The sequence below is a fragment of the Aotus nancymaae genome, unplaced genomic scaffold, assembly GCF_030222135.1.
Source record: "Aotus nancymaae isolate 86718 unplaced genomic scaffold, 86718_ANA_hifiasm-v0.15.2.pri h1tg000067l, whole genome shotgun sequence".
Classification (NCBI taxonomy): Eukaryota; Metazoa; Chordata; class Mammalia; order Primates; family Aotidae; genus Aotus; species Aotus nancymaae.
The window spans coordinates 11,291,715-11,317,266 of NW_026988482.1; the positions used below are offsets into that span (position 1 = coordinate 11,291,715).

Here is a 25,552-nt window from a genome sequence, read left to right on the forward strand (position 1 = left end):
CTAATGCAGCTGGTGATTTTAACTTGAAGGCAATGTTGATTTACCACCCCCCAAATCCTAGAGCCCTTAAGAATTGTGCTAAATCTACTACGCCTGTGCTCTATAAATAGAATAACAAAGCCTGGATGACGGCATATCTGTTTTACAGCATGGTTTACTGAGTATTTTAAGCCCACTGTTATCTGCTCAGAATTAAAGATTCCTCTCAAAATATTACTGCTAATTGACGATGCACCTAGTCACCCAAGAGTTCCGATGGAGACGAACAAAGAGATGAATGTCGTTTTCATGCTTACTAACATAGCATCCATTACTCCGGTAGACAAGGAGTAATTTTGATTTTCAAGTCTTATTATTTAAGAAATACACTTTGTAAGGTTATGACTGCCATAGATTGCGATTCCTCTGGTGGATCTGGGCGAAGTAAACTGAAAACTTTCTGGAAAGGATTTACCATTGTAGATGTCATTAATAGCATTCGTGATTCATAAGGAGAAGGTCCAAATAGCAACATTAAAAGGAATTTGGAAGAAGTTGATTCCAACTCTCATGAATGATTTCGAGGAATTCAAGATTTCAGTGGAGAAAGTAACTGAAGTGTGGTAGAAATAGCAAGTGAACTAAAATAAGAAGTGGAGCCTGAAGATGTTATTTAATAGCTGAAATCTCAGAATAAAACTAGAACAGATAAAAAGTTGCTTCTTATGGGTGAGCAAAAAAAAGTGGTTTCTTCATGTGGAAATTACTCCCGGTGAAGAGTAAGTGAATATTGTTGAAATGACAACAAAAGATTCAGAATATTACATAAGCTTACTTGATAAAGCAGTGGCAAGGTTTGAGAGGATTGACCACTTTGAAGAAGTTCACTGTGAGTAAAATGCTACCACGCAGCATAGTACTCTATAGAGAAAGTGTTCATAAAAGGAAGAGTTAATTAATGGGTCAAACTTTATTGGTTTTGTTGTTTTGTTTTGTTTTGAAATGCTGTAGCCACTCTAACTTACACTAACCGCCACCCTGATCAGTCAGCAGCCACCAACATTGAGATAAGACCATCCACCAGCAAAAAGATTATATCTTGCTGAAGGCTCAGATACTTTTTAGCAATAAAGTATTTTTTTTAATTAAGGTATGTACATTGTTTTTTAGACATAATGTTATTGCACACTTACTAGACTATATTATAATTAAATATAAATTTCATATGCATTGGGAAAGCAAAAAATAAAAATTGTGAGGCTTGCTTTATGGCAATGGTCTGGACCCAAACCTGCAATATTTTCAAGGTATGTTAGTTTTCTAAATACCTATGTGAAAAATCATATGGACAAGCCTATGTCCTAGGAGAACTGACAATCCAAATTCAACAGGCATGATTTTCTATCAAGCGCAAGGCTCAAACAGTACTATCAGCCATATGTGAATGCTTAGGTCAAAGATTCACACATAATAATCTGGAATTTAGGAGGTACTGATCATGAAACTATCATATTTAATGGGACAATGGGTTACAGAAAAAAATCATTATTTAGAAATTTTTTCTTCCTATTCCAAACTCTGAGTAAATTGATTTTTCATAAATAACATACTGGTAAACCTTTGCTGACTATCCTATTGGGAAAGTGGACCAGGATGATCAAATACGTACTTATTTATGAAGAGTTAAATCACAGTGTTCTGGAGGAGCCTCGTCTATGGACCTAGAAACAAGTGAAAAGGCAGGCTGGTGGCAAGGCTGAAAGAGCACTGGGACTTTCCCATACCTCTACAGCAGAGGGAGGAAGGAATACTCAACAACTTGACATGAACTACAGCACAATCTGGTTCACCTACTCACGGTTGATTTAGTGGTGGTGACAAGTTGACTTAGACATTTTTATTCAATATTAGAAAGGTTTTTCAGTAGCTTTTTTTTTTTTTTTTGAGATGAACTCTTGCTCTGTCATGCAGGCTGGGGTGCAGTGATGTGATCTCAGCTCACTGCAAACTCCGCCTCCTGGGTTCAAGCAATTCTCACGTCTCAGCCTCCCAAGTGGCTGGGATTACAGGCGTGCACCACCATGCCTGGCTAATTTTTGTATTTTTAGTAAAGATGGGGTTTCACCACGTTGGCCAGGCTGGTCTCGAACTCGTGACCTCAAGTGATCCACCGGCCTTGGCTTCCCAAAGTGCTGGGATCACAGAGGTAAGCCCCCGTGCCCGGCCTTCAGTAGCTTTTTGTGGTAAAGTATTGGTAACAAAACTCTGCTAGAGATCTGAACTCATATCCATTCCAAATTGTATTCATCATCATCATCATTCAAAGACCATTTAGAAAGCATGCTCTCTCTAAAGGATTAAGCATAGTACAGAAATATTTGTTATAATATTTAGTCTACTCCAGCCAAACAGTATGGGGCAAAAACCATGGCTCAATTCACGTTTACGTCATCAGCTGGTCCAAGAGAGAGCATGGGCTTCCACCCATTCCTCTCCACTCCAGTGGTGGTAGCAGGGCACTCCTCCCCCTCCCAACTAGAGAGTGACGGAAGAATTTCAAGGAGGAGGGAGCTGGATAAAGGGATTCTTTAAATGTTATTTTAAAACATTTAATTTTTGAATACCCTTTAAATATCTTTAATAGTATAAATGTTTGAGAAATGAACTACAGTGTCGAATACCACCAAGTTTAAAGATTGGCCTCTAGATAGTACGTAAAGGAAGCAAATCAGAATAGGATTGCAAAACCTCTATAAATGAAATTTCTTCTACATCGTATATCACAATATATTTGCTCAGAGAAGCATACCCACTTTCAATTCATAAGCATGGATGTTCTGATCAGTTGTAATAAATTTAATTTAAACCCCCCAGTGGTACTATGTAACGACAACTAAATCCATCTCAGATATTATCTCATGAAGATATGAGTCAGAAATCAGAGGACTGATGCCAATCATGCATGTGGATATTATTACTGCTAAATATCCCATGCATGTGTGTTCCAGCATGTGTGTTTTAAGGCCCTGGGACAGTTTTTTCTCTTTTATTTTTTGCATTAAGTCATTATTTATAGGGAGTATGCTGGCAATCATGGCCTAAAATACATTAACTAGAATTCAAAAGCAAGATAGAAAACTATATGACTTTTTTGATGAAAAAGACTTTAATGATCACTTCTGTGGGTATAAGACAAATTTTCATTTCACAGAATCATAGGGCCTTATAGGCTTTGCATTGGAAAATACTTTAAATCTCATTTATTTCATCATCACCCTGGTGCTAGCACCTTAAATACAACCTCCACATTAGGTATTTGTCTGACTCACATTTGAATACCTTCCAGGGATTCCTGTGAGATCTCAGAATAGCTGCTAGTGTTAGGAAAGTCTTTCATATTTGAGCCAAGATCTTGTTCTCTATAACTTCTGTTACTTGGTCCTAGTGCTTCAATTCCTCAGTGCCATAAATATCAGAAATAATTGACTCAAATGATAATCTTCTTTAAACCTCCAAGAGGAGATTTTTTTTGTTGTTGCCTGTCTTTTCTTCATTAGCTTACTCACTCTGTATATCAACTGTTTCTCATATATGGTTTTGAGTCTTTTGTCTATCTTCTTTGTTTTTCCTGAAGATGGCCTAGTTTATTCTGTCCTCTTAAAGTACCATTACATTAACTATTTGTGTAACTTCCTTTAAAGTTTTACTTTAAAGTGATTCACTGCCCCCAGGTGAAGACCAGCATCAGATACACTGGAAGTAATTCCTTTCCTGTAACCTTTTAAACTACGTTATGTCCATTGCATTTTACATCCATTATTTTATGATCCCATCAATTTTCTGTTTCCTCAGGTAGACTGTTGGCTTGCTGTACCAATCCACTAAAGTATTTTAGCAACTCAAACTGGCAGATGTAGAGAGCTCTTATAAAGCAACTAGCCCAATGCTGCCCTAGTCCAAACGGAAACCCCAAGGACTAGAGAAAACCATTTATGACAGAACTGGGGGTAGAATCTAAATTCCTTGATTCCTAGACTAACAACCCTCTACTTTTTTCTGAGCTACTCTCCCATTTACCTGACTGCTAAACAAAAAGCAGTTTCATTTTGGTGTCTATGATGAAGAAATGTTTGTTGATTCTCAAACCTAATCGTCTCCCATGGGTACATGAATTAGGGTAGGAAGGAGGGGTAAAGAGGTTTAAACTTCCCAAGATGTGTTTGTCTGTGGGAAGAGATTTTATCTATTAATATGAAACAGAGAAGGTTTGGAATGTGTTTGAACAGAGTCCATTTAAAAAAAAATACGAAGGAGAGGACACAATCTCAAGAAAATTGTGAAATCAGAGAATGGGAGATTTAGCGGGGAGGAAAGCAAAGAACATTTCTCAACATAGCAAACAAACAGCCTCTAATTTCCCTTAAGAGGATAATTTTTGTTTTATCCTGATGATGAAGAAGCTGGTAAGTCTGTGCTGCAATGCACAGAGTATTGAATGTAAAGCCAGTAACAGATTGAATAGGTCAAGCACCTGTTTCGTATGTCCCCTAGTATTCTGTACCTGTCACAGATATAACTATTTTCTCCTCTTATCATATTTGTTTAAATAGTCTTCTGCCCTTCATCTTTCCTTAGAAATTTACCACCTGCCTAGAAGCTATGAGGCAAGGAAGAATCTTTTTTTTTTTTTTTTACTTATCACAAGTACCTTGTAAAATAGGTATGATTATCTCCATTTTCCTGATAGGAAATTCTAATTCATGTAGACAACTTTCATACAGTGTCAAATAACTGATGTAAGTCAGAACTGTTTTTACTTTTTTTGACGATATATCTGTTTGATGTCAAAACTCAAACTATAAGAAGTGAATGAAAACTCAGGATTTGTGATCAGAAAAATCTGGATTCAGTTTCTGATTCTGTTACTTACCAGCAGTGTAATCTCAGACATATTATTTGATCTTTTAGGCTTCAGTATCCCTATTGCAAAATGAAGAATATACTAGAGTTTATATCTTAGGGTTATTGAAAGAATTTGATGAGAAAATTTACATAAAGCTTTTAGCATAATACCTGGTACATAGTAATAGTCAATAAATAATATCCATCATCACTAATAACTATAGTCATAAAACATAACTGCCTTCAAAACTAAGATCGAGTGTTTGATTTCAGTGCCTTTTTTTTTTTTTTGAGATGGAGTTTCGCTCTTGTTACCCAGGCTAGAGTGCAATGGCACGATCTTGGCTCACCGCAACCTCTGCCTCCCGGGTTCAGGCAATTCTCCTGCCTCAGCCTCCCGAGTAGCTGGGACTACAAGCGCGCGCCACCATGCCCAGCTAATTTTTGTATTTTTAGTAGAGACAGGGTTTCACCATGTTGACCAGGATGGTCTCGATCTGTTGACCTCGTGATCCACCCGCCTCGGCCTCCCAAAGTGCTGGGATTACAGGCGTGAGCCACCGCGCCCGGCCGATTTCAGTGACTTTTTAAGTCTGTTAAAGGAAACGTCATTTTGCTATTTCAGGTTTCTTTATAATCTGTTTTGTAAACAAAATGTATCAAGAAGAGAATATAATATGGTCTTCAAAGTCTGACTAAATTTTTTTATATGAGTACTTACTTTAGTCTGGTTCTTCCTGCACATACACAAAACATTTTCTTTATTAATTTAGTGAATTTCTTGATGTATATTTAGATAGATAGATAGATATAGATAGATAGACAGACAGACATTTATACCTATTGAGGCAAAAAATAATTCAACATATTATTTTGATGCAGTAGGGAAATTCTTTGACCTGTGTTTCAGCTGTGTGACATAATACAAGGTTTTCTTCCTGTTTCGCTTTCATAGTATTTTTATGTAAATGATTTAGTCTATGAATAGAGATTTTAATTTCTCCATTTTCTCACTCTTAATTTTATGTATCCTATGCCTCATACGTGACTTTTACAAATATTTCCTCATTTTGCCCTTTCATCAACCCTATGTTGGTAATTTTTATTATTACCTTTTCACAGAGATAGAAATTGAGACACAAAGAGGGTAAACAATTTGGAAAATTGTAAAAGGGAAAGTTGAGCTTCATCTAGGATTTTTAAAGGAACCTGAAATGGCAAAATGACATTTCCCTTATCAAACTTAAAAAATCTTTAAAGCTACAATTCACTAACACTTAGCTTTGAGGTAATAGATTTTATAACTATTAGTAAACTTCCCTAAAAGGCATTGTTTCATATACTATACATATATTTCTTCCAAGCCTCAGAATAGTACACATTCTTTTAAAAACTATGATTAGTCAGATTTATTCTTAAAACTGCCTGTACTATTGATTAAATTAATTCTCCAAATATTTCACTGTCTCTGTTTCCCATAGCATTTTTTGTTTTTTATTCCTTTTTTTGTATCTAAACGTTGAAAATTACCAGCATTTTATTTTTATTTCTTTATTGTTTTATAGACAGGGTTCTCACTATATGACACAGGCTGTTCTCGAACTCCTGGACTCAAGCAATCTTCCCACCTCAACCTCCAAAAGTGTTGGGATTTGTAGGCATTAGGCACTGTGCCCAGCCTAAAAATTTACTAGTATTTTTATAATGGCATGTTTCATACACCATATTTTGGCATGTTTCATACACTCTAGCCAGGGTCTTGCTCTTGTCACCCTGGCTAGAGTGCAGTGGTACAATCATGGCTCACTGCAGCCTCAAACTCCTGGGTTCAAGTGATCCTCCCACCTCAGCTTCCCAAAGCACTGAGATAACCGGTGTGAGCCACTACACCTGGCCCATAAATCTTTAATTTTTATTTTCCATATTTAATTTCACTGTTTTGATGCAAAACATCTCTGAATTGCCACTACATAATCGTATAGGAGTGTCTCTGTTTATTATGTTAATTAGTATTATAGCTATATATACATTTTTTTTTTCAGTGGACTGTGAGTTACTTGAAGATAGGAGGAGTGTCTTACTCATCTTCATATCTCCAGGGCCTTAAGAAAGGTTATATCTAAAAGGCCTCAATAATTTTTGTAATTGCTGATTGGGAAAACAGTTTAATATAATGAAAGCTAATAGCTAACATTTTTTATTTGGGATCTTTCTCTTTTGTTTGTTTTTGCTTTTTTTAGAGGGGAATTATATCATTTGGTAAATATTCAGTGTTGCGCATGTTGGAATCTCTACCCAGAGGAATTATTTTCTTCTCTTTCCTGAAGAAGCTGATTAGCTCTGCTTTTCTGGGCTTTAGCAAGGCAGAAGTGTCTCAATAGGATATGGCCTTATGGCAATACAGAGTAGACAAAAGACCAACATCAGCTTCTGAATTATTAGTTTTACAACGGAGACGGATATCAAAGTGTGAAACATCCTAGCTTTGTTTTGTGAAACTTTTTTCATGCCTGAGACCTTTGGACTTCAATCTGATTGCTCCTGGCTTTCCTTTACTTCAATTTTGTTCACTATCTCTTCATCCTCTTCCTCTATTTCTATATCACCCTTTGGCTCCCTCCTCCCCTCCCTCTTTCTTTCACTGTCTCTCTGTCATTTTTTCTTTCACCTGACCTTCTCTTATTTCCCCCACTTCCCAGGCTTCTGTGAGTTGGCATTTTTGTTTTGAGTCAAGCTGCTTCCTAAAAATACATGTGACACAGAGTTTATCCAAAGAAAACTTAAGGGTTGCAGTGGATTATTTTTAAATAATTGGGTTTGGAAACTTTACAAGTTGAATGAGAAATATAGCAATTCTGGAATTTGAAATTCACAACTAAGATATGTTAGTTTGTATTGTTAAAGCAACCTGTCTCATCATGTTAGGACAATAAGTAGGAAAGAGTATCTGATCTTTTTTAAAGCTGAACTACTGCAGCTGTGGAGAACCAGATATGCAATATGAGCCTAGTGCTTTGATTCTTGAAGAGAGAAGCTCTATTTCCAATGGATTTCCCCTCTAAAAGATATCTAGCTGCAGTCAAACTTGTTTATAAATATTACAATTCATCAGTGGGCAAACTGTCATCTAGTATATATTGTCAAAAACTTAAATTGTATTTATCTAACCTTGATGTCCAGTCATCTTAAATACGGCTAAATGTTTAAATCAGTGTTTTTCTATCTGGGGCAATTTTGACCACCAAGTGACACTTTGCAATATATGGAGACATTTTTTTTTGTTATTACAGCTTGGAGAGGGGTGGAATGTGTTACTACTGATATAACAGGTAAAGGCCAGGAATGTTGCTGGCCATCCTAAAATGCACAGGACAGCTTGCCGCAACAAAGAATTATTCATCCCAGAGTATCAATTAGCCAAGGTTGAGAAGTTCTGACTGAAATGCTTATTGGCCTGAAAACCTGCAAACTCCACTGTTTAACTGAGCCTTTGGTAATCCTGTAGAAACAATGATTGACTGTGAAAGTCTATGTCCCTGGTGGCATTCATAAATGGCATATATTAGAATCATATGCTGATTGCTGATCCTGGATTTCATATAAAAATATTATTTTAAAATAGCACATGTTTCAGTAGAGAGATAATTTCCATGGTCTACTGGATTACTCTTTGATACTATAATTTGAGCTCATTTAAAAACAGCCAAATCTGGTTTTAAGGTAATTCTCTATGTCTGGAGTCTTAATTGTGTGTCAATTTCTCTATGCAAATCTATTGATTTTGGCAGACTTACAAATTTAGCATGCAAGCAAGAAGAATTTGGCTCAAATTTCCTGTGCTTCCAGATTTATTAACGGTTTCTTGTTTTGTATTCATTTATTTTATTACATATTTTGCTTTTATCAACTCCTTTCCAGAATCCCAGTATAATTAAACAACAATCTCCACAAGTTTTCTGTTATGTGCACAAAAACTGAATCTATTATTTCTAGCTAATGAATTCCAGCAGGATCATTCTGATAGTCCTGCACTTCTAAAAATTTTGACATTTTGGATCTCCCCCTTTCTGGCTCCTATTCCTTTACTTCCCTTCCAAAGAAGATCCTTTGCCTCATTCATTTTCATTAAGCTAACTGGGAAACAGCATTGACTCAGGTTCTTATTTCTGAGTTTTTCCCAGAAGTAGGCAGAATAGTGGGTGCAAGAAATAACATTGCATAAGAAGATTGCGGATGTTATTTCAGGGTCTCTTTCAATTAGCAAATAATGCAGGGGGCATGCTATCTGTTTCGTTTTAACTTTGTTAAGCTTGTGTTGTCAATGGCAATTTCACAGAAGTGGAGGTCAGGTTTCTTAGAATCTAATTCTGGTCCTTCTCTTAGGTTGCTATAAAACTGAGATCACTCAATTCTCTTTTGGCCTTTATTTTTCATCTGCAAAATGGGTTGCCTGGAATACTAATGTTCCATTAACGTGGCAGGGTTTAGCTGCAGAAAGGGTGATAAAGGGTTGGGAAAAAAGAATGCCATTTAAAAAAATTCAATCAGAGGGACTCTATGTTAATATACTTTATATAGAAATGACACTGTATCTTTCATCTCTGTATTCAAAATCCCTATCTGGAAACTAGTATTGGCCCCTCTAGAATAAACCAATTTTAAACATCACTTCCTCCATGAAACCAATTTCTGGTCTTCCTATTCCTCACTTGAATGTGACTCTTTCTGTGTTATAAACTTTCAAAGAGCATGAAATTTTGTAACGTATCCCAGGTCATCTAATTTGACTCTTTACCTGATGCATGAATTCTCGCCATAAACAATATTCATGACAGCCTCATGTCAGAATCACAGCTCTAGAGGAACCTAAATAATTAAGCTGGTCCAGCCTTCAATTCACAGGAATTCATGGAAGATGCTCAGAGAGAGAAAAGAAACTTGTTGAAATCGTTAATGTCCCTAGGGTTAAGTCACTTTATCATTAACGGAATAATGAGAAGTGCAATAAAAATAATCCTACAACTTGCATTGTGGTTGACAGTTTTCCCCATGGGTCTTGTATTCTAATTATGTGCCTTCTGAAATCCTCTATATTAGATGTGAGCCCACTGATGGGAGGATTCCTATTCTAGTGTGGATCTTACAAGTACTGATCAATGGCAATGTCACAGGGGTTGCAGGGAGTTTGGGTTCTTGGATTTTAATCCTGGATCTTCCATCTGATTGTATTTACTTTGATCTACTCAATTCTCTTCTGAGCTTTATATTCCCATGCATAAAATGAAATGGTTGGAGTACTAATGTTCCATGAATGTGATAGGGGGACAGTGGCAGAAAGATAGAGAGTTGGTGGGGAACATCTTCCTCCGACCCATACCCAGATCTTTCACAACACACATGAAAACAGTATCAAAAAGTAGAGATACCTATGACTGTTTATCAGATTAAATGAGAGGCTCAATGCCTTTTATTTTACTACAGCCAGAAACTTGACCTTAGGTCTACCAATATTTTCTCTTCCCCTATTTTCTCCTCTGCTCTGTTCTTTTCAGATGTACTTTCATTGTGTAGACCACTAATAGGACAATGTAGGGGTAGGGCCAAGGAAAAAGAGAGAAATAAGTCATGGAAACAATATAGCACAGTAGAGCAGAAAGGAGTGTGGTCAAGAGAAATAGCTACTTTCAACAACAGTCTGCAGTCCTCTTCGGTGCTCAAATCAGAAAAGCACACATATGACACTAGGAATACCGCTCAGAAGCTGACACCAAATAATTTTTTGCAAGACATGTAGGCCATTTGGCAAATGATGACAGGGTCTGGTGGAAAATACACAGCTAGGAAGTCAGGCAGCAGGAAAGGAGGGATGAATTAAAAGACAGAAAAAGAATTATAGAAGCAAGCTGAATGGAAAAAAAAAAAGGAAAAATTATTTTTCCTAATGAGGAATGCAACATTTTCCACCAGACAACTGCAACTCTTGGCTGAATAACTTATGTATCATGTGAATGAAAGTACAGGATGGAGAGGGCAGTCCAGGAAGCCGTGTCTTATGTCCACTTTGTCTCTGAAGGTAATGGGTTTACCACAGGTCTCAAGTGCACCACTGATTCACCAGACTACCCCTCAAGGAGGTAGCCATGACTGTGACATAGAGGCTGGAAAGAGCAGGGGACTGGAAGTCAGAATACCTACATTCTGGACAAAGCTCCATTTGCTGACCCTTCTTGATTTGTTGTAGAATCTGTGAGACCAGTGTCATCATGTGTTAAGTGGCAGGGATAGGTTTTTTCATGATCTTTGAAGGCCTTTCAAGCAACAGCATTTTGATAATTTAAATAACTACCACTTCCACCCTTGTTAGATTATGTTTCTTGAACAAAATAGTTATCCCTCCCTCCCCCATTTCTGTGTCACTGCCCCAAAGCAGTTATTTGACTTGAAGGTGTTCTTTTTGAGCCTCTTCCATCTCTAAAATCTGTGATTTGAAGAAATCCACAGTTTATTAAATTTCTTAGCAATACAAAAGAACAGTTATTATATCAAATCTAATAAGTCTTCATTTTAGGTGAATCTATCCACCTTTCAAAATTTGTCAAGTCTCACCTATGAGCAAGCTGACATTTTATCAAACATTTCCAAGAGAATTTTACAGCTACACTTTGGGAGTTTATAAATGAGCAAATCATATTAGTAACAGAATCCATTTGATTCTGACAGACAAGGTCTATGAAGAAAGGGAAACACTGGTTTATTAATTTCCTTTATTAAAGCCTAGGAAGGAATCCCTGATTAACCAGGCTGATTAACCATGGGAGAATCCTTGCAAGCAGCTGCTGCCGTCATCTGATTACCTTCTAAGCCTCTGTGGCACTCACCACTTATAAAGGCAATGGATGACTGGTAAGGAGCTGACCAGGCTTTCAAACATGGAACAATCTCAACAAGGAACAATTGTGATTCTAATTCCTTAGCACACAGGACCTAAAAACTATCTAGACGAATAATCTCTCAGGTTTTCTTCCTAAGGAGTGAGACCTAAGGATGATGAGCTGTACATTTTGATGATTTAAGCACAGAAGAGTGTTCAGTTGTTAAACAGAGGGGAGAAAAGCTTCATCTTTTGAGGAAATAACCATTAGAACAATTTCATAACTGTGATTTCAATAATATATGAAATCAACCTCCTATTTGAAATAATTTGCAGATAAAATATACATGTTCTACAAGTAGGTAAAAATAATATAAATGCAAGATTCACGAAGGCATTTTTATTCTAAACTAATAAGATCTATGTGATGCACTTGTCTGGGTTTTCAATTTCTTTTTAATGCACTCATTCTAGAAAGAGAAGGCAGTTGATAAAACAGAGTAAGAGTGAGGAAATTCCTAGAGTTTACTTCACCCCCACACCCCCTCTATGCACCCCACCAGCCCCTGGCCAGGAACCACTAATCTAGTAGATTTAGAATTGCTTAATGTAATTGTGTTTCTTTATTTTTCCCGTTCTCTTTAATTCTAAGAAGAAAAATAAAGGTCAAATGGAAAAACCAACAACCCAGAAACAAAATAAGCAGGGGCAAGCTTGTTTGGAGTAGAAAAATGAATAAATAAACAGCACTAGTTTCTTTTCTTTTGTTTTTTTTAAAAGGCTGGGAAAAGTGGGAGAAAAAAACAGACACTGTCAAACCATTTCTGATTATAAAGGACACAGATAAGAAAGAAAAATGTCCCTCATGTTTGTTTAAATTCCAGAAATGTACATGAAACAGGTACAATATGTCAAGGGTATTTTGAAGTACAGTTTTAAGTAATAAGAACTAAAGAAGTAGAAGTGGGGTGTGGAAGGGGATGAAAGTTTGCAATATTAGCCAGAACTTGTAAGGAGAAAATAGGGAAAAGTCAGGTAGTCAATAGTCCTATAACTTCCTCTCCCAACTCACCAGCCAGAAAGCCAAACAACTTAAGTGAGAAAACCTCCTGCTACCATGCAGAAATCTTTCTCAACAACATTCATATGCATAGAACCGAGTTATTATTCATTCAACAAACATACACTGAACATCTACTTCTACCAGCCCCCATTTTAGATATTTGGAGGGAAAATGATTGCCGATGACCCAACTTGGACCTACTGAGCCTTTATCTCTAATTTTAAATCACATTTGAATGCCCCTGATAGTTAAGAATAATCATCCATTTGGTAATCATCCCAATCTGGGAACCTCTACTTCAGAAGATGCAAGAATCACTAAGACAGTTCTTGATTTCAAGGAGCTCACATAAGTAACAGCAAATATATCAATCTTTCCAAAACAAGGTTAAAAATGAAAAACGAAGGGAGAGGAACAAATTTGTTGCTGTGGGAATTCAGAAAAGGGAGAAATGGTGTACTTCTGGGAGTTGTGGAAGGAGTGAAGGAAGGACTCACAGAAATAAGTCTATTTATGAGTTAGGATAGTTACAATTTGAACATGTAGAAAAGGAGGAGGAAAGATCTGCTATTTTAACTAATAATAAGAAGAAATATATTTGCAATGCTTACTGAGAATCAGGCCCTATTCTGGGCTCTTTACATCACTCATCTCTTAAACTTAACCTGAAACAAACAGGTAGGCTCCATAATTTCCCCATTTTGAGATCGGAGAGCTAAAGCTAAAAAATCTTACATTATTTGCTGACAGTCACACAGATAGAGATAGGGAAAACTAAAAGCTAATCCCATATCTATCCTATTCTAAAGCCTCTACACCTCCCAAGAAAGAATAAACAAGGCCAAGAGATGCAGAAGTGTCAGGCATAAGACAAAAGTGCTCATTGTTCCCTTTGGCTGGAGGGTGGCAGAGTTGGGGAAGATAGGGCTGGGAAGGTTGAGAGGGAGCCAGGCTGTGGATGCTGTGGCAAACTGTTTGAGCTTTATATGGTAGCAACGGGAAGGCCACTGAAGGTTTCCGAGAAGAGAATGAAATGAGAAAAGCTGTGTCTTATGTCTTAGGCTATGAATCATGGGTTATATCAAACAATCTTAAATGATAAAAATAAAAAGTTTGAAGAGTCTCACCCTGCCTTTAAACAAAAAAGTATGGCTAGGAGCCAGGTGAAACTACTGCCTCATAGCTGTCTAGGCAAATTCCCAACATGCCAGGCCTTGAGAAAGAGTCTACTGAGCAAGGCTTATGAAAAATGCAGTGAGTGTCTGTTGCCCTACAAGACAAGGACATACTCATACCTGGAGCTGTCCAAATCTGGCATAAGGATAGCCCTGGGGTATGCAGCATTCTCTGGGACCTGATGTGAAACCACAGGCCAGTGGCTACAGGATAGCTATGGGAATCAGTTACTGGAAGAATCCGGACTTCTGACTCCCAGCACTGTGCTCATTTCAACAGATCATTTAGTATGCCACTAACTATATGACACTGAGCTTTACATTTCTGTTAAACATTTAGAAACATCACTTTCCTCATCTGTGAACCAAGAAGTTGAACTCAGAGGGTCTCATATTTCATGATTCTTCATCCTTCTTCCCCTCCAACACATCAGTACAAGGAATCTGCTTTCATCAGTGGCCCACTCAGCAGGATTTGGGGGCGAAGCAACATCTCCTGAGAGCTTCTGTAGTTGGTAAATCTCTTAGCAGAGAATAATTGTACTTTCCTAGCTTTGTGAAGAGTTTCAGTCCTCCCTCACTGAATTTGATCTGGCCCAGGATTATTCTTTTAAGTGCAAACTGGATCACTAATGTCAAAAGCAATTCAACAATACAGGGTGCCATGACCATATCCAGTCACATGTAGGCAGTTCCTCATCCTAACATCAGGGAATTAATGCCCTAGAATCCAGACCTGTCAGAGTTCAAGGACATTCTTTTATTATTTGAGAGGTTTTTTTTTTTTTCAGTCTTAAACGATGGTGTGTTTGCGTATTCATAAGTGAAATTCCAAGGAAGCCAAGCAAAGTCTAAAAGGGGGCAGGGGAGAAAAAAAACATGATGCATTTTTAGATGTTCACAAACTCCAACTTCCAAAAATGAATTTCCAAAGGGATAAAAGTATTTTCTTCTTAAGAGATTGTCAATTACATAGACCCAAGAAACTGTCAGAGAAGAGAAGTAGGGAGAAGATGCAAGACTTGTTCTGCTCTCAGAGATACTGCTGGTAGAACCGAAATGAACACATGAAGCCACATACCTTTGAAAGAACTTCTTAAACTTCATTAATTCATCAGACAACACCCAGTAATTCACTCACAGAGTGTGACTCGTTCCTGTAACCAATTCACCACAAAAATGTGAGGTATGTTAAACCTAGGGCTTCACCTTCTTTGACCTCCAACCAGGGAACAGGAAGGGAAATGACTGACAAATGCTCACATTAACCGGCAAGCAGGGAAACTTACATATTGAGAGTTACCTCTTGGATATTTATTTTTATAGGACTGACCATGAATATGTATTCTTTCTCCAGATATGAGAAAGGAAAATATGTCCAAAATTTGTGGCAGAATTAACAGCAGGACTGCTAACCTTACATCTGAGACTCCTGGGAGGACCAAGCTATGGGACCACCCATGTTCTGCTTTGGGAACCAGCTTATGATAGCTTCACTGTCAGACACTCAAGGTCTGGTGTTGACTGACTTCACCAGAAACTGTGTAAATCACTTAGAAGAAATCAGAGTTATACATCACACATGCCTTAGCAAATCCATCAGGAGGCACAAGTAAGTAGAAGACAAGTCCTGGAGAGGATTCAGGTCTCCTCCTCATTTCTTGACCAGTGTACTAGTCCAGTGAACTCCAACAGCTTTCACCACAATACACAGGAAGTCAAGATTTAGACTTAGTTGAAATGTCATGAATTCCACCAACAGTTGCCAGTCTGAGAGAACCTTAGCACATGTGAGGTCAGGGATCTTGTGAGATGAGCTGCAAAGGTATTTGGATATTTGAACATGGTATGTACTTTCATCTCCTTAGAAATGCAGCCTAGTCGGGCCAGGCACGGTGGCTCAAGCCTGTAATCCCAGCACTTTGGGAGGCCAAGGCGAACGGATCACGAGATCAAGAGATCGAGACCATACTGGCCAAATGGTGAAACCCCATCTCTACTGAAAATACAAAAATTAGCTGGGCATAGTGACGCGCACTTATAGTCCCAGCTACTCAGGAAGCTGAGGCTGGAGAACCACTTGAACTCAGGAGGCAGAGGTTGCAGTGAGCCGATATCTGGCCATTGCACCATTGCACTGCAGCCTGGGCAACAGAGCAAAACTCCAATTCAAAAATAAATAAATAAATGAATAAATAGAAAGAAAAAATAAATGCAGCTTGGTCCCTTGGCTAGCATGACCAAGCACCCCCAAAGTTTCCACTTTTCCAATAGCTGTAGAAGAGACATTGATATGTTAACATAGAAAACCGGAAAGAAGGCTTAAGAGTGTAAATTTGAAGCAAAATTGGGTGAGTGGCAGTGGAGGTTGAAGAACTCATTCAAATTCCCTTTACTGAAGCATCCAGAGAGGTCTTCAATGTTATGGATATCAAAAATACGTCAATATGCACAGTATACCTCCTGACACTAATTTAGGCAAGTTAGGTCTACAAAAATAAAGCTCGAAGTAGAGGACTGATGTCCAGTAACCCAGTCCAATGCATCCCACCAGAAACTGAAAGCCTGCTATCAAACAAGAAAAAGTCCACACTTAGGGTGGATACTCTTACTGAGACTGCCTCAAACAGCTTCACCTCCTCCAAGCAAACCTTCTCTTTAACCCTTGATCTTTACTCTTTTGTAGGTGAAGGAGAGAAGAGAGAAAAAAAAATTTGTTTTAGAACAGGTATATTTTTACTTCACTATTTTGAAGACACTTTCTTTTGAAATTCAGAGAAAATTTGCAGACTACAGTCTATTAAAGATGAGGGAGAGGAGATTAGAGAAATGGGAAATGAGCGGAGAGAAGAGAACTTGTACGAGACGCAGCTTTGTCAAATCCTCGTGAATTAGTGCTGAATTAGGTCATCTAACATCATCTTACCAGTACAGTCCTCTTTTTGAGAGAGAAGTTGGCTCTGAGAAAGAGGGAAAAAGACTTGTCCAAGTTAATTAGTTGTTGGGTACAGAGATAGGGCCACCAGATATCTAGATTCACAAACATGAGTCACATATTTAAGGAGACCCAAAGTGAAAGACTGAACAGAGCATGGGAAGATGACGGGGTGGGGGTGGGGGGCAGCAGGGAGGGCTCAAGCGGGCATCTGCGAGCCGCAGGGGGCTTTGGAGTGGAGGAGCGCTCTGTGGGTACCTTGATGTAGGCCCGCTGCAGGTAGTTGTAGGGAACTCTGCGCTGGAAGTCGCTGCGCACATCCTCGCTGACGCGGTGACGGGATGCAGGTCCCCCGAGGCGCTGGGTCTCACAGCTGCGGTAACAGCGCGCTCGCTCCAACAAGGAGCGGAAAAAACGGCAGCTCGGCCCCGGGGCCCGCGCCGGGGGGCGCCAGCGGGTGGCGCACGGCGCAGCGGCGGGCACAGCGCGTGCGGATTTCCCGCAGGCGCCGGTGGCTGCGCAGCGCCGCTTCCAAGTCGCGCACGGCTTGCTCGTAGTCCCCGCGGTAGTAGGCGGCCGCGCCGCTGGCGTAGAGCAGGTCGAAGGGCTGCAGAGGCCCGGGCTCCCGCTCCGGCTCCCGGCGTGCGCTGTCCGGGGGGCCGCCCCACAGTGGCGGCGGCAGTAGCAGCGACAGCAGCAGCAGCCCCGGCGGCGGCGCCCAGATGCGCTCCCGCATCCTCCGCCTCAGAGAGGCGCTGCACCGCCAAGCGGAGAGGGCTTCGCGGCGCCTCGCGTCCGGGTCGCCTCTCCCACCGCCGCTCGGGGAAGCGCGCCGACCCTCCGCGATCTGGCTGCCCCGCGAGCCCCAGGTGACTGCCGGCGCTCCGCGGACTGAGAGGCGGAGGCCGTGCCTGGCCAGACGCTCTTAAAGGGACGCCCACAGCTCACACGCTCCTCCTGCTGCCTCGAGAGCCGCTCTCCCCGGCTCCCTGCTGCGGCGGCGCTGCCAGGGGCGGCACACTCCAGCGCCAGCCAGAGAGCTAGCGCCGCTTGAGGCCAGCCGGGGACGAGGAGCTGTACACGTGGGCTCCTTCTAGTCGCAGAAGGGGGTCGTGTTAGTCTTTTTTTTTTTTTTTTTTTTTAATATAAAGATGGATTTTCACCATGATGGAGGCTGGTCTTGAACTCCTGACCTCAGGTGATCCACCCACCTCGGCCTCCCAAAGTGCTAGGATTACAGGCGTGAGCCAGCGCGGCCGATGTGTTAGTCTTCTTTTTGGAAATAAAGAAAATCCAGCTTAGCAAGGTTAGGGCCGCAATCATATTCTGGAATATGTGTATGACCTCGCAGTTTGCAGGATGCTTCACCTTCTACTGAAGCCTGGAACGCCACCTCAGACTGTGAATAAACCATCGAGGCGGCCGGGCGGGGGCTCACTCCTGTAATCCCAGCACTTTGGGAGACCGAGGCGGGTGGGGGGGATTACCTGAGGTCAGGAGTTCGAGACCAGCCTAGCCAATATGGTAAAACCCCGTCTCTACTAAAAATACAAAAAATAAGCCCGGCTTGGTGACAGACGCCTGTAGTCCCAGCTCCTCAGGAGACTGAGGCAGTGAGCTGAGATCCCGCCATCCTGGGCAACAGGAGGGAAACTTCGTCTCAAAATTGTAACAAACAACAACAACAACAAGAAACGTAACATGGCCGGGCGTGGTGGCTTACGCCTATAATCTCAGCACTTTGGGGGGCCAAGGTGGGAGGATTACGAGGTCAGGAGTTCAAGACCAGCCTGGCCAATATGGTGAAACCCCCTCTCTATTAAAGATGCAAAAAATTAGCTGGGTGTGGTGGCACATGCCTGTAATCCCAGGTACTCAGGAGGCTGAGGCAGGAGAATTTGTTGAACCCAGGAGGCGGAGGTTGCAGTGAGAAGAGATTGCGCCATCACACTCCAGCCTGGTCGACGGGGCAGGACTCTGTCTCAGGAAACAACAACAACAACAACACACACAACAACATCAACAATAACAAAACGTAGAGGCCGTGTGTATACCTATGAAATAAACCTGCACATTCTGCACCTGTATCCCAGAACTTGAAGTTAAAAAAAAAGAATAAATAGAAAAGAAAGTCAGAGGCCCTGTAGGCCAGGTGCTACGGTTTGGTAAGATAAGTGATTTGCCCAAATGCATAGAGCTGAGAAGTGGGGAAGGACAGACTCAACCTGGGGCCTTTGGAATCAAGGCTTACTGCTCCTTCTCTTGGGGAAGGTCTCTCCCTTGCCTTATCATCCCACTTTGTGTAGATGTTTGTCGGTGCATTGGATCAGGGCGCTGGGCCAGCAGAAGAACAGTATATAGCCTGCCTTTCCTGTGCAGCCTGTGGTATTACAGGGCCCAGAGAACCTCTGGAGGCAGGAGGAGCTGTACTCGCATTCTGCCTCTATCCGTTTACCAGGTGTGTGACCTTGGCAACTGAGGGCCTCAGTTCCCTCATCTCTTAAACAGCCAAATGCCTAACACGTGAAATGCTATTCAGAAATAAATTCTTCTTGTGGCCAAGTGCGGTGGCTTACCCCTGCAATCCCATCACTTTGGGAGGTGGAGGCAGGTGGATCACCTGAGGTCAGGAGTTGGAGACCAGCCTGGCCAATATGGCGAAACCCTGTCTCAAAATACAAAAATTAGTGAGGTGTGGTGGCACACGCCTGTAGTCCCAGCTACTTAGGAGGCTGAGGCAGGAGAATTCCTTGAACCCGGGAGATGGAGGTTGCAGTGAGCTGAGATCCTGCCACTGCACTCCAGCCTGGGTGACAGAGTGAGACTCCGTCTCAAAAAAAAAAGAAGAAGAAAAGAAAGAAGAAGGAGGAGGAAGGAGAGGAGAGGAGAGAAGGGGAGAGGGAAAGTGAGAAAGAGAAAGGAAAGAAAGAAAGAAGAAAGAAAGAAAAGGAAGAGGAAAAGAAAAAGAAAGAAAAAGGAAGGGAGGGAGGGAGGGAGGGACAGGAAGGAAAGAAGGAAGAAAGAGAGAAAGAAAGAAAGAGAAAGAAAAAGAGCGAAAAATTCTTAAAGTAAGACTTGAACAAAGAGGCAATTTAGTAAATACCTTACCTTCAGGAATTAAGCAATGTGCATCAACCTAGGAATGGGAAAGCTGACAGAAATGGTTGCCAGATTCCAAATGACTAGCTGGAGGCTTCCCATTTTTCCCCTTCTCCTCTGTCACAAATACATTCTTAGCCAAGGTGCTCCCCTCTTTCAAGTTCCTTGGCTACACACTCTCACAAGGATGCGTGCAAGAGTATGTGTTGGACTCTGGATCCCAGCCTGCCTCCTGGAGGCATTTCTGTGGTCTTCTAGTGCCTGTGAGGATCTCATTAGTCTTCCAGTCCCTGCAATGGTGAGTAGAGGGACAGGCAATGGGAAAAAGACACACGCATGTATCTAGTTGCTATGATTTCTTCAAAGAACACTTTTGTGTGGAATCACCACTATGCTGAGGGGCTTGGCAGAGATTCATGCTCATTCCTTCATTCATTTTGTTAGATTTGACCACTCAGGCCATGAACAGCCCTGGCTGTGTAATTCCAAGAGACACTGATGAATCATGCTCTTATTTTTTTTTTCCCACCAAACGTTACTAACTTGACTGACATTGCTGATGAAAAGCTCCAGTTTGGAGCTAAATGTATACTGAATGCCTTGGATACTCACTGTTCCAGAATTAGCACTTAGGTCATCTGCCCAGACTTTTTCTCTAGAGATTGTCTCTGTTTTCAGATAAAAATTCTGGAGTCCAGTCCAGGGTAATCAGTCCACTGGTGGAAGATTTGAAGCACGTTAGGATAGGAACTCCTGCTGTGGGACTGAGGGCAAAGTGCCAGGATGCCTTGCTATATTTTATCTCTACATTTGGTGACATTTCTACATCACTTAATATATTTCAATTAAATTAACATTTTCCTGTTTTTTTTGAGACGGAGTTTCGCTCGTTACCCAGGCTGGAGTGCAATGGCGTGATCTCGGCTCACCGCAACCTCCGCCTCCTGGGTTCAAGCAATTCTCCTGCCTCAGCCTCCCGAGTAGCTGGGACTACAGGCTGCGCCACCATGTCCAGCTAATTTTTTGTATTTTTAGTAGAGACAGGGTTTCACCATGTTGACCAGGATGGTCTCGATCTCTTGACCTCGTGATCCACCCGCCTCGGCCTCCCAAAGTGCTGGGATTACAGCCGTGAGCCACCGCGCCCGGCCCCTAAATTAACACTTTCTGATGCTACTTTCAAAGTAAATAAATATTTTGGGTGAAAGAGAAGATGAATAAATTAGGATTCTTATCTCTGGGAAGCTCACAGTGTTACATAGGAATCAAATTTGGTGTATATGATGTACAGAGCTATCATACAAGGTAGAATGTGGTATATGTTAGATTAGATTGAAAGTGCTATGGGAACACAGAGGTTGCAAAGATAGCTTCTCGCTGGAAGGATCTAGAAAGACTTAGGGAAAGAATTGGCATTAGCACAGGGTCAATAGCCTATAGGTTGCAACCACATCCTACTGATTCCCAAATTGGCCAGATCTTTCAAGCCTTTTGCATGTCCTACTACTGTATTTCTTTCTTTTTTTTTTTTTTTTTTGTTTTTTGAGATGGAGTCTCGCTCTGTCGCCCAGGCTGGACTGCAGTAGTATGATCTCAGCTCACTGCAACCTCCACCTCCCAGGTTCAAGCAATTCTCCTGCCTCAGCCTCCCCAGTAGCTGGGACTACAGGCATGAGCCACCACACCCAGCTAATTTTTGTATTTTTAGCAGAGACGAGGTTTCACCATATGGGTCAGACTGGTCTTGAACTCCTGACCTCATGATCCGCCCGCCTCAGCCTCCCAAAGTGCTGGGATTACAGGCATGAGCCACTGCTCCTGGCAATACTACCTTATTTCTTATGTCTTACTACAAGTAGTATCTTACCTACAATGTCTGCCTGACTTGTGAGAAACTGTTAATTGACAAGTCAAATTTACTTAAACATTAGAATCACCTAAGAAGTTGAAGTATTATCTGGTTCCTGCTCTGAAAGATTCTGATTTATTGGTCTGGGATATAACCTGAGCCCTGGAATTTTTAGAAGTTTCCCAGGTGATTATAATATGAAGTGAAAGTTGAGAACCACAGGTCTACAGTTAAATGCCACGGCCCAAAAAACAAGTCTATGAGTTGGGGTTCCCGGTGCTGTGTAGGATTTATGAGTAGGTAGGGTTTTGGGAATAGGTAGGGTTTTGTGTAATCCCCCATATATTCCGTCCCAAGAAAACCAATCTGATCTGCTTTTTAAGGCTGGATTAGGACAAAAAGTTCAAGACCATATGGTAATAAGAGGCATGCAGTGCAGAGAAGCTGATTGCAGGTCATGCTCTCCCAGTGGTACTTTGTGTTGGAAGAGACAGTCATCCATGAGTCTCTTATACTCCTGAACTTCTTGCAGAGTGTGCCAAGAATGTACTTTTTCTTACATAATTAACTGACTTCCATCTCAGAGTTCTGGATTCACTAAATCTGGGGTGAAGCTTTCAAATTTGCATTTCTAATTTGTTCCTTGATGATGTGCTGGCCATACTTTATTATCCGATTCCTTATAAACGATGGTTCTAAAACTTTGTTGTGTTGTTAAAAAGCTAATAAAATCACGGAGACCCTGGATTTTTTGAACTAGAATCAAGTCTGGGCCTTGATGTTTTTACCCGTTTCTCAGGGGATGCAGATATTAACCAAAGTTTAAGAATCACAGCTTCAGTTAGAGCAGCGGTTCTCAATTGGGACTGATTGTATTCCCCAGAAGACATTTGACAGTATCTGGAGGTATTTTTGGTTGTCAGACCTGGGAGGTGCTAGGTGGCCACATTCATATTGTTGGTGTCTAGTGGGTAGAATCAGGCATGGTGTTGACCATCCTGCAATACACAAGACAGCTACCTACAAGAAATAATTATTCAGTCTAATGTGTCAGCGGTGCCAAACTTGAGGGATACAGCATAGTTTGAGCACTGCAAGGGGCTCATCTCATTCTCTTAATTTAAAAAAAGAGGATACTTAGACCCACAGGTCACTTAGATAGGCAGTAGCAGGAGTACAATGCTTAATTTTATATGGCAAAATATAAAACATATATGCTAGATGTCATGGAGCATTGAGTGATAGTGTTTTTGTGAATTTCTTTTTAAAAAGAGAAAGAAAAAAAGCACATGACAGTAAGAAAGAAATATGATTTGAGAAAAGATGATATTGGAACATAAAATGTTGACATTTCTACTAAGATAGGTATGAACTGGGAGCCTGAAATTTTGCTTTTGTTCGCATTCTTTACAAATTCAAAGAATAGCCAGAGTACAACAGAATCTATCCAAAAACTTTAAAAGGGATTTAGTCACTTCCCTTGTTATTATATTTGGAATGAGTCTTAACAGAGCTTGAATTTCCTTTTGACTTCTGTTTATAAGTCAACAGCATCATTGCACCATCTTGCTTTAGGGAGCCATTAGCAGGAAGGAATTCAGAAGAGATTTTTAAGTGCTTCTTATTTTCTCCAAATCAGCTTAGTTTTTTAAAACCAACTTTTCTCCATTCTACTGAATATTTTTGGAACAATCAAAGTGTACTCGGACTTCAGCAGTAGACTTAACACTCTCTAAAAGCAAATCTGATATTAGTTTATTTTGATCACGTGTAACCAGGGCTCTTGCTTGCCCCAAACATCTTTGATTCCTTTGAAATGAAAGGAATAATTCTCACTGTGCAACAACCCAACTTGTGTTCAGCTGCTGTTGATGCTGGCGACAAGGGAGTTGTTTTGGAGACATTTTTTTCTTACTCAAATAGAATCATCTGAAGACTATTTTTCTCCAAATAAGTTAGTGTGAAAGGCAAGCCACCAACAATCTGTCAACATAAAAGAGTGAGAGAGAAGACCCTCCCTGGAGGAATAGATTTTTTTTAGACAAATTAATATTTAACTTTCATTTAAAATCAAACAGGAGCTGCCACATTCCAGGACTGTCTGTTCCTTTCCAATTTCCTTAATAGCTCCATCCCTGTGCTTACCTTAATTCCCAATTGAGCTTTAAAATTCCAAATCAAACAAAACATGCAAACACTCTGTCCTCACACTCATGTTATGGAGACATTCTAACCTCATTCCTTGGAAGACTCACATTTAGGTGAACAGCAACAACAAAGAAATGAAATAAATAATGCTGGCCGGGCACAGTGGCTCATGCCTGTAATCCCAGCACTTTGGGAGCCGAGGTAGGCAGATCACCTGAGGTCAGGAGTTCGAGACCAGCTTGGCCAACATGGTGAAACACCATTTCTACTAAAAATACAAAGATTAGCCAGGCGTGGTGGTACGCACCTGCGACTCAGGAGGCTGAGGCAGGAGAATCACTTGAAACGGGGAGGCAGAAGTTGCAGTGAGCTGAGATCATGCCACTGCACTTCAGCCTGGGTGACAAGATTGAAACTCTGTCTCAAAATAATAATAATAATAATAATAATAATAATAATGCTAAGTATTCCCCAAATAGTCGAAGCTAAAAACACAATTCAGATTGAAATCCAGAGTATTGGGTATATCCTACGTGTTCAGTATTATACCAATTATTTTCACAAACATTAAGTCACATGACTTTCAAGTGTCCCTTCAAGTAAGGCATTTGTACTGTAATGCTACTGTTGAAATAACTCAGGCTTATAGAAGAGAAATGACTTGCCTATTGCCATAGTTTGTAAGTGACGGCACCAGGACTAAAGTCTGTTTAGTGCTTTTCTCACTGCTTCCTTCTAGGCCTAAAATATCTTTATAGCTTCTGTCAAAATTCTGCCTTGGTTTAACTTATACAGACCACATTTTTGCTTTGACCACCAACTTTGTTTTATATTCATCATTCAGCTAGAGTCCCAGACTCATAAACTATTTTGCAAAATAAATGTAGACAAGGTGTGTCTGTGTGTGTGTGTGTGTGTGTAAAGCCATATGTATTAGACAGAAGCTGAATACAACTTTGAACTCAACTTGACAGATGATGTAATATGTATAGGAACACTCATGACAATAGAAGTAAATGGGTCTTAATTCATTTCTACACAAGAGATTCCAGAACACTGTTCACGAATGCAAAGAAAAACCTTATGTATCAGAAATTCTGGAGGAGAAGAATATTATGTATGCATGGGGTGATCTGTCATCCTGAGATAACATTTATGCCCTCCCTGTCCCTGAGACCTTCTTCCGTTTCCATCCCCGCACTCTTCCTCACAAGGGTTCCCTGACACCGCATTTCAGAAACTTCCCTGTTGCAGGCTCTAGGAACTATAGACTGAGTCGGGCTCTAGACATTCTGTAGTTCCAGGAGGCTTTGTCCCACAGCAAAGTAAAACCCACTGTTCTCCTACTGGCCTACTCTACCTTGGAACATTTGTTTAGAAATGGAACGCTTATATTTTCCTGTTTAGGTATATTAGAGTTGATAATGAATGACTTATCTTTTCCCAACTTCAAATTTGGAATCACTTGAGATAAACACCCAAATATTACTTTTATTGCTGAATAAAAGCAGTTGGGAAGAACATGGGTTTT

The 25,552-nt window shown here is 40.5% G+C and overlaps 1 protein-coding gene across 1 annotated transcript in view; it reads right to left on the reverse strand.

Moving 5' to 3' along the window:
- The window catches only part of P3H2 (prolyl 3-hydroxylase 2), a 165,828-nt gene extending 148,167 nt beyond the window's left edge, over nt 1-17,661 (reverse strand). The window contains 2 exon segments of the mRNA XM_021671370.2: nt 17,184-17,339; nt 17,341-17,661. Coding sequence (XP_021527045.2) covers nt 17,184-17,339; nt 17,341-17,661 — 477 coding nt within the window.
- Nucleotides 17,662-25,552: the final 7,891 nt, after the last annotated feature.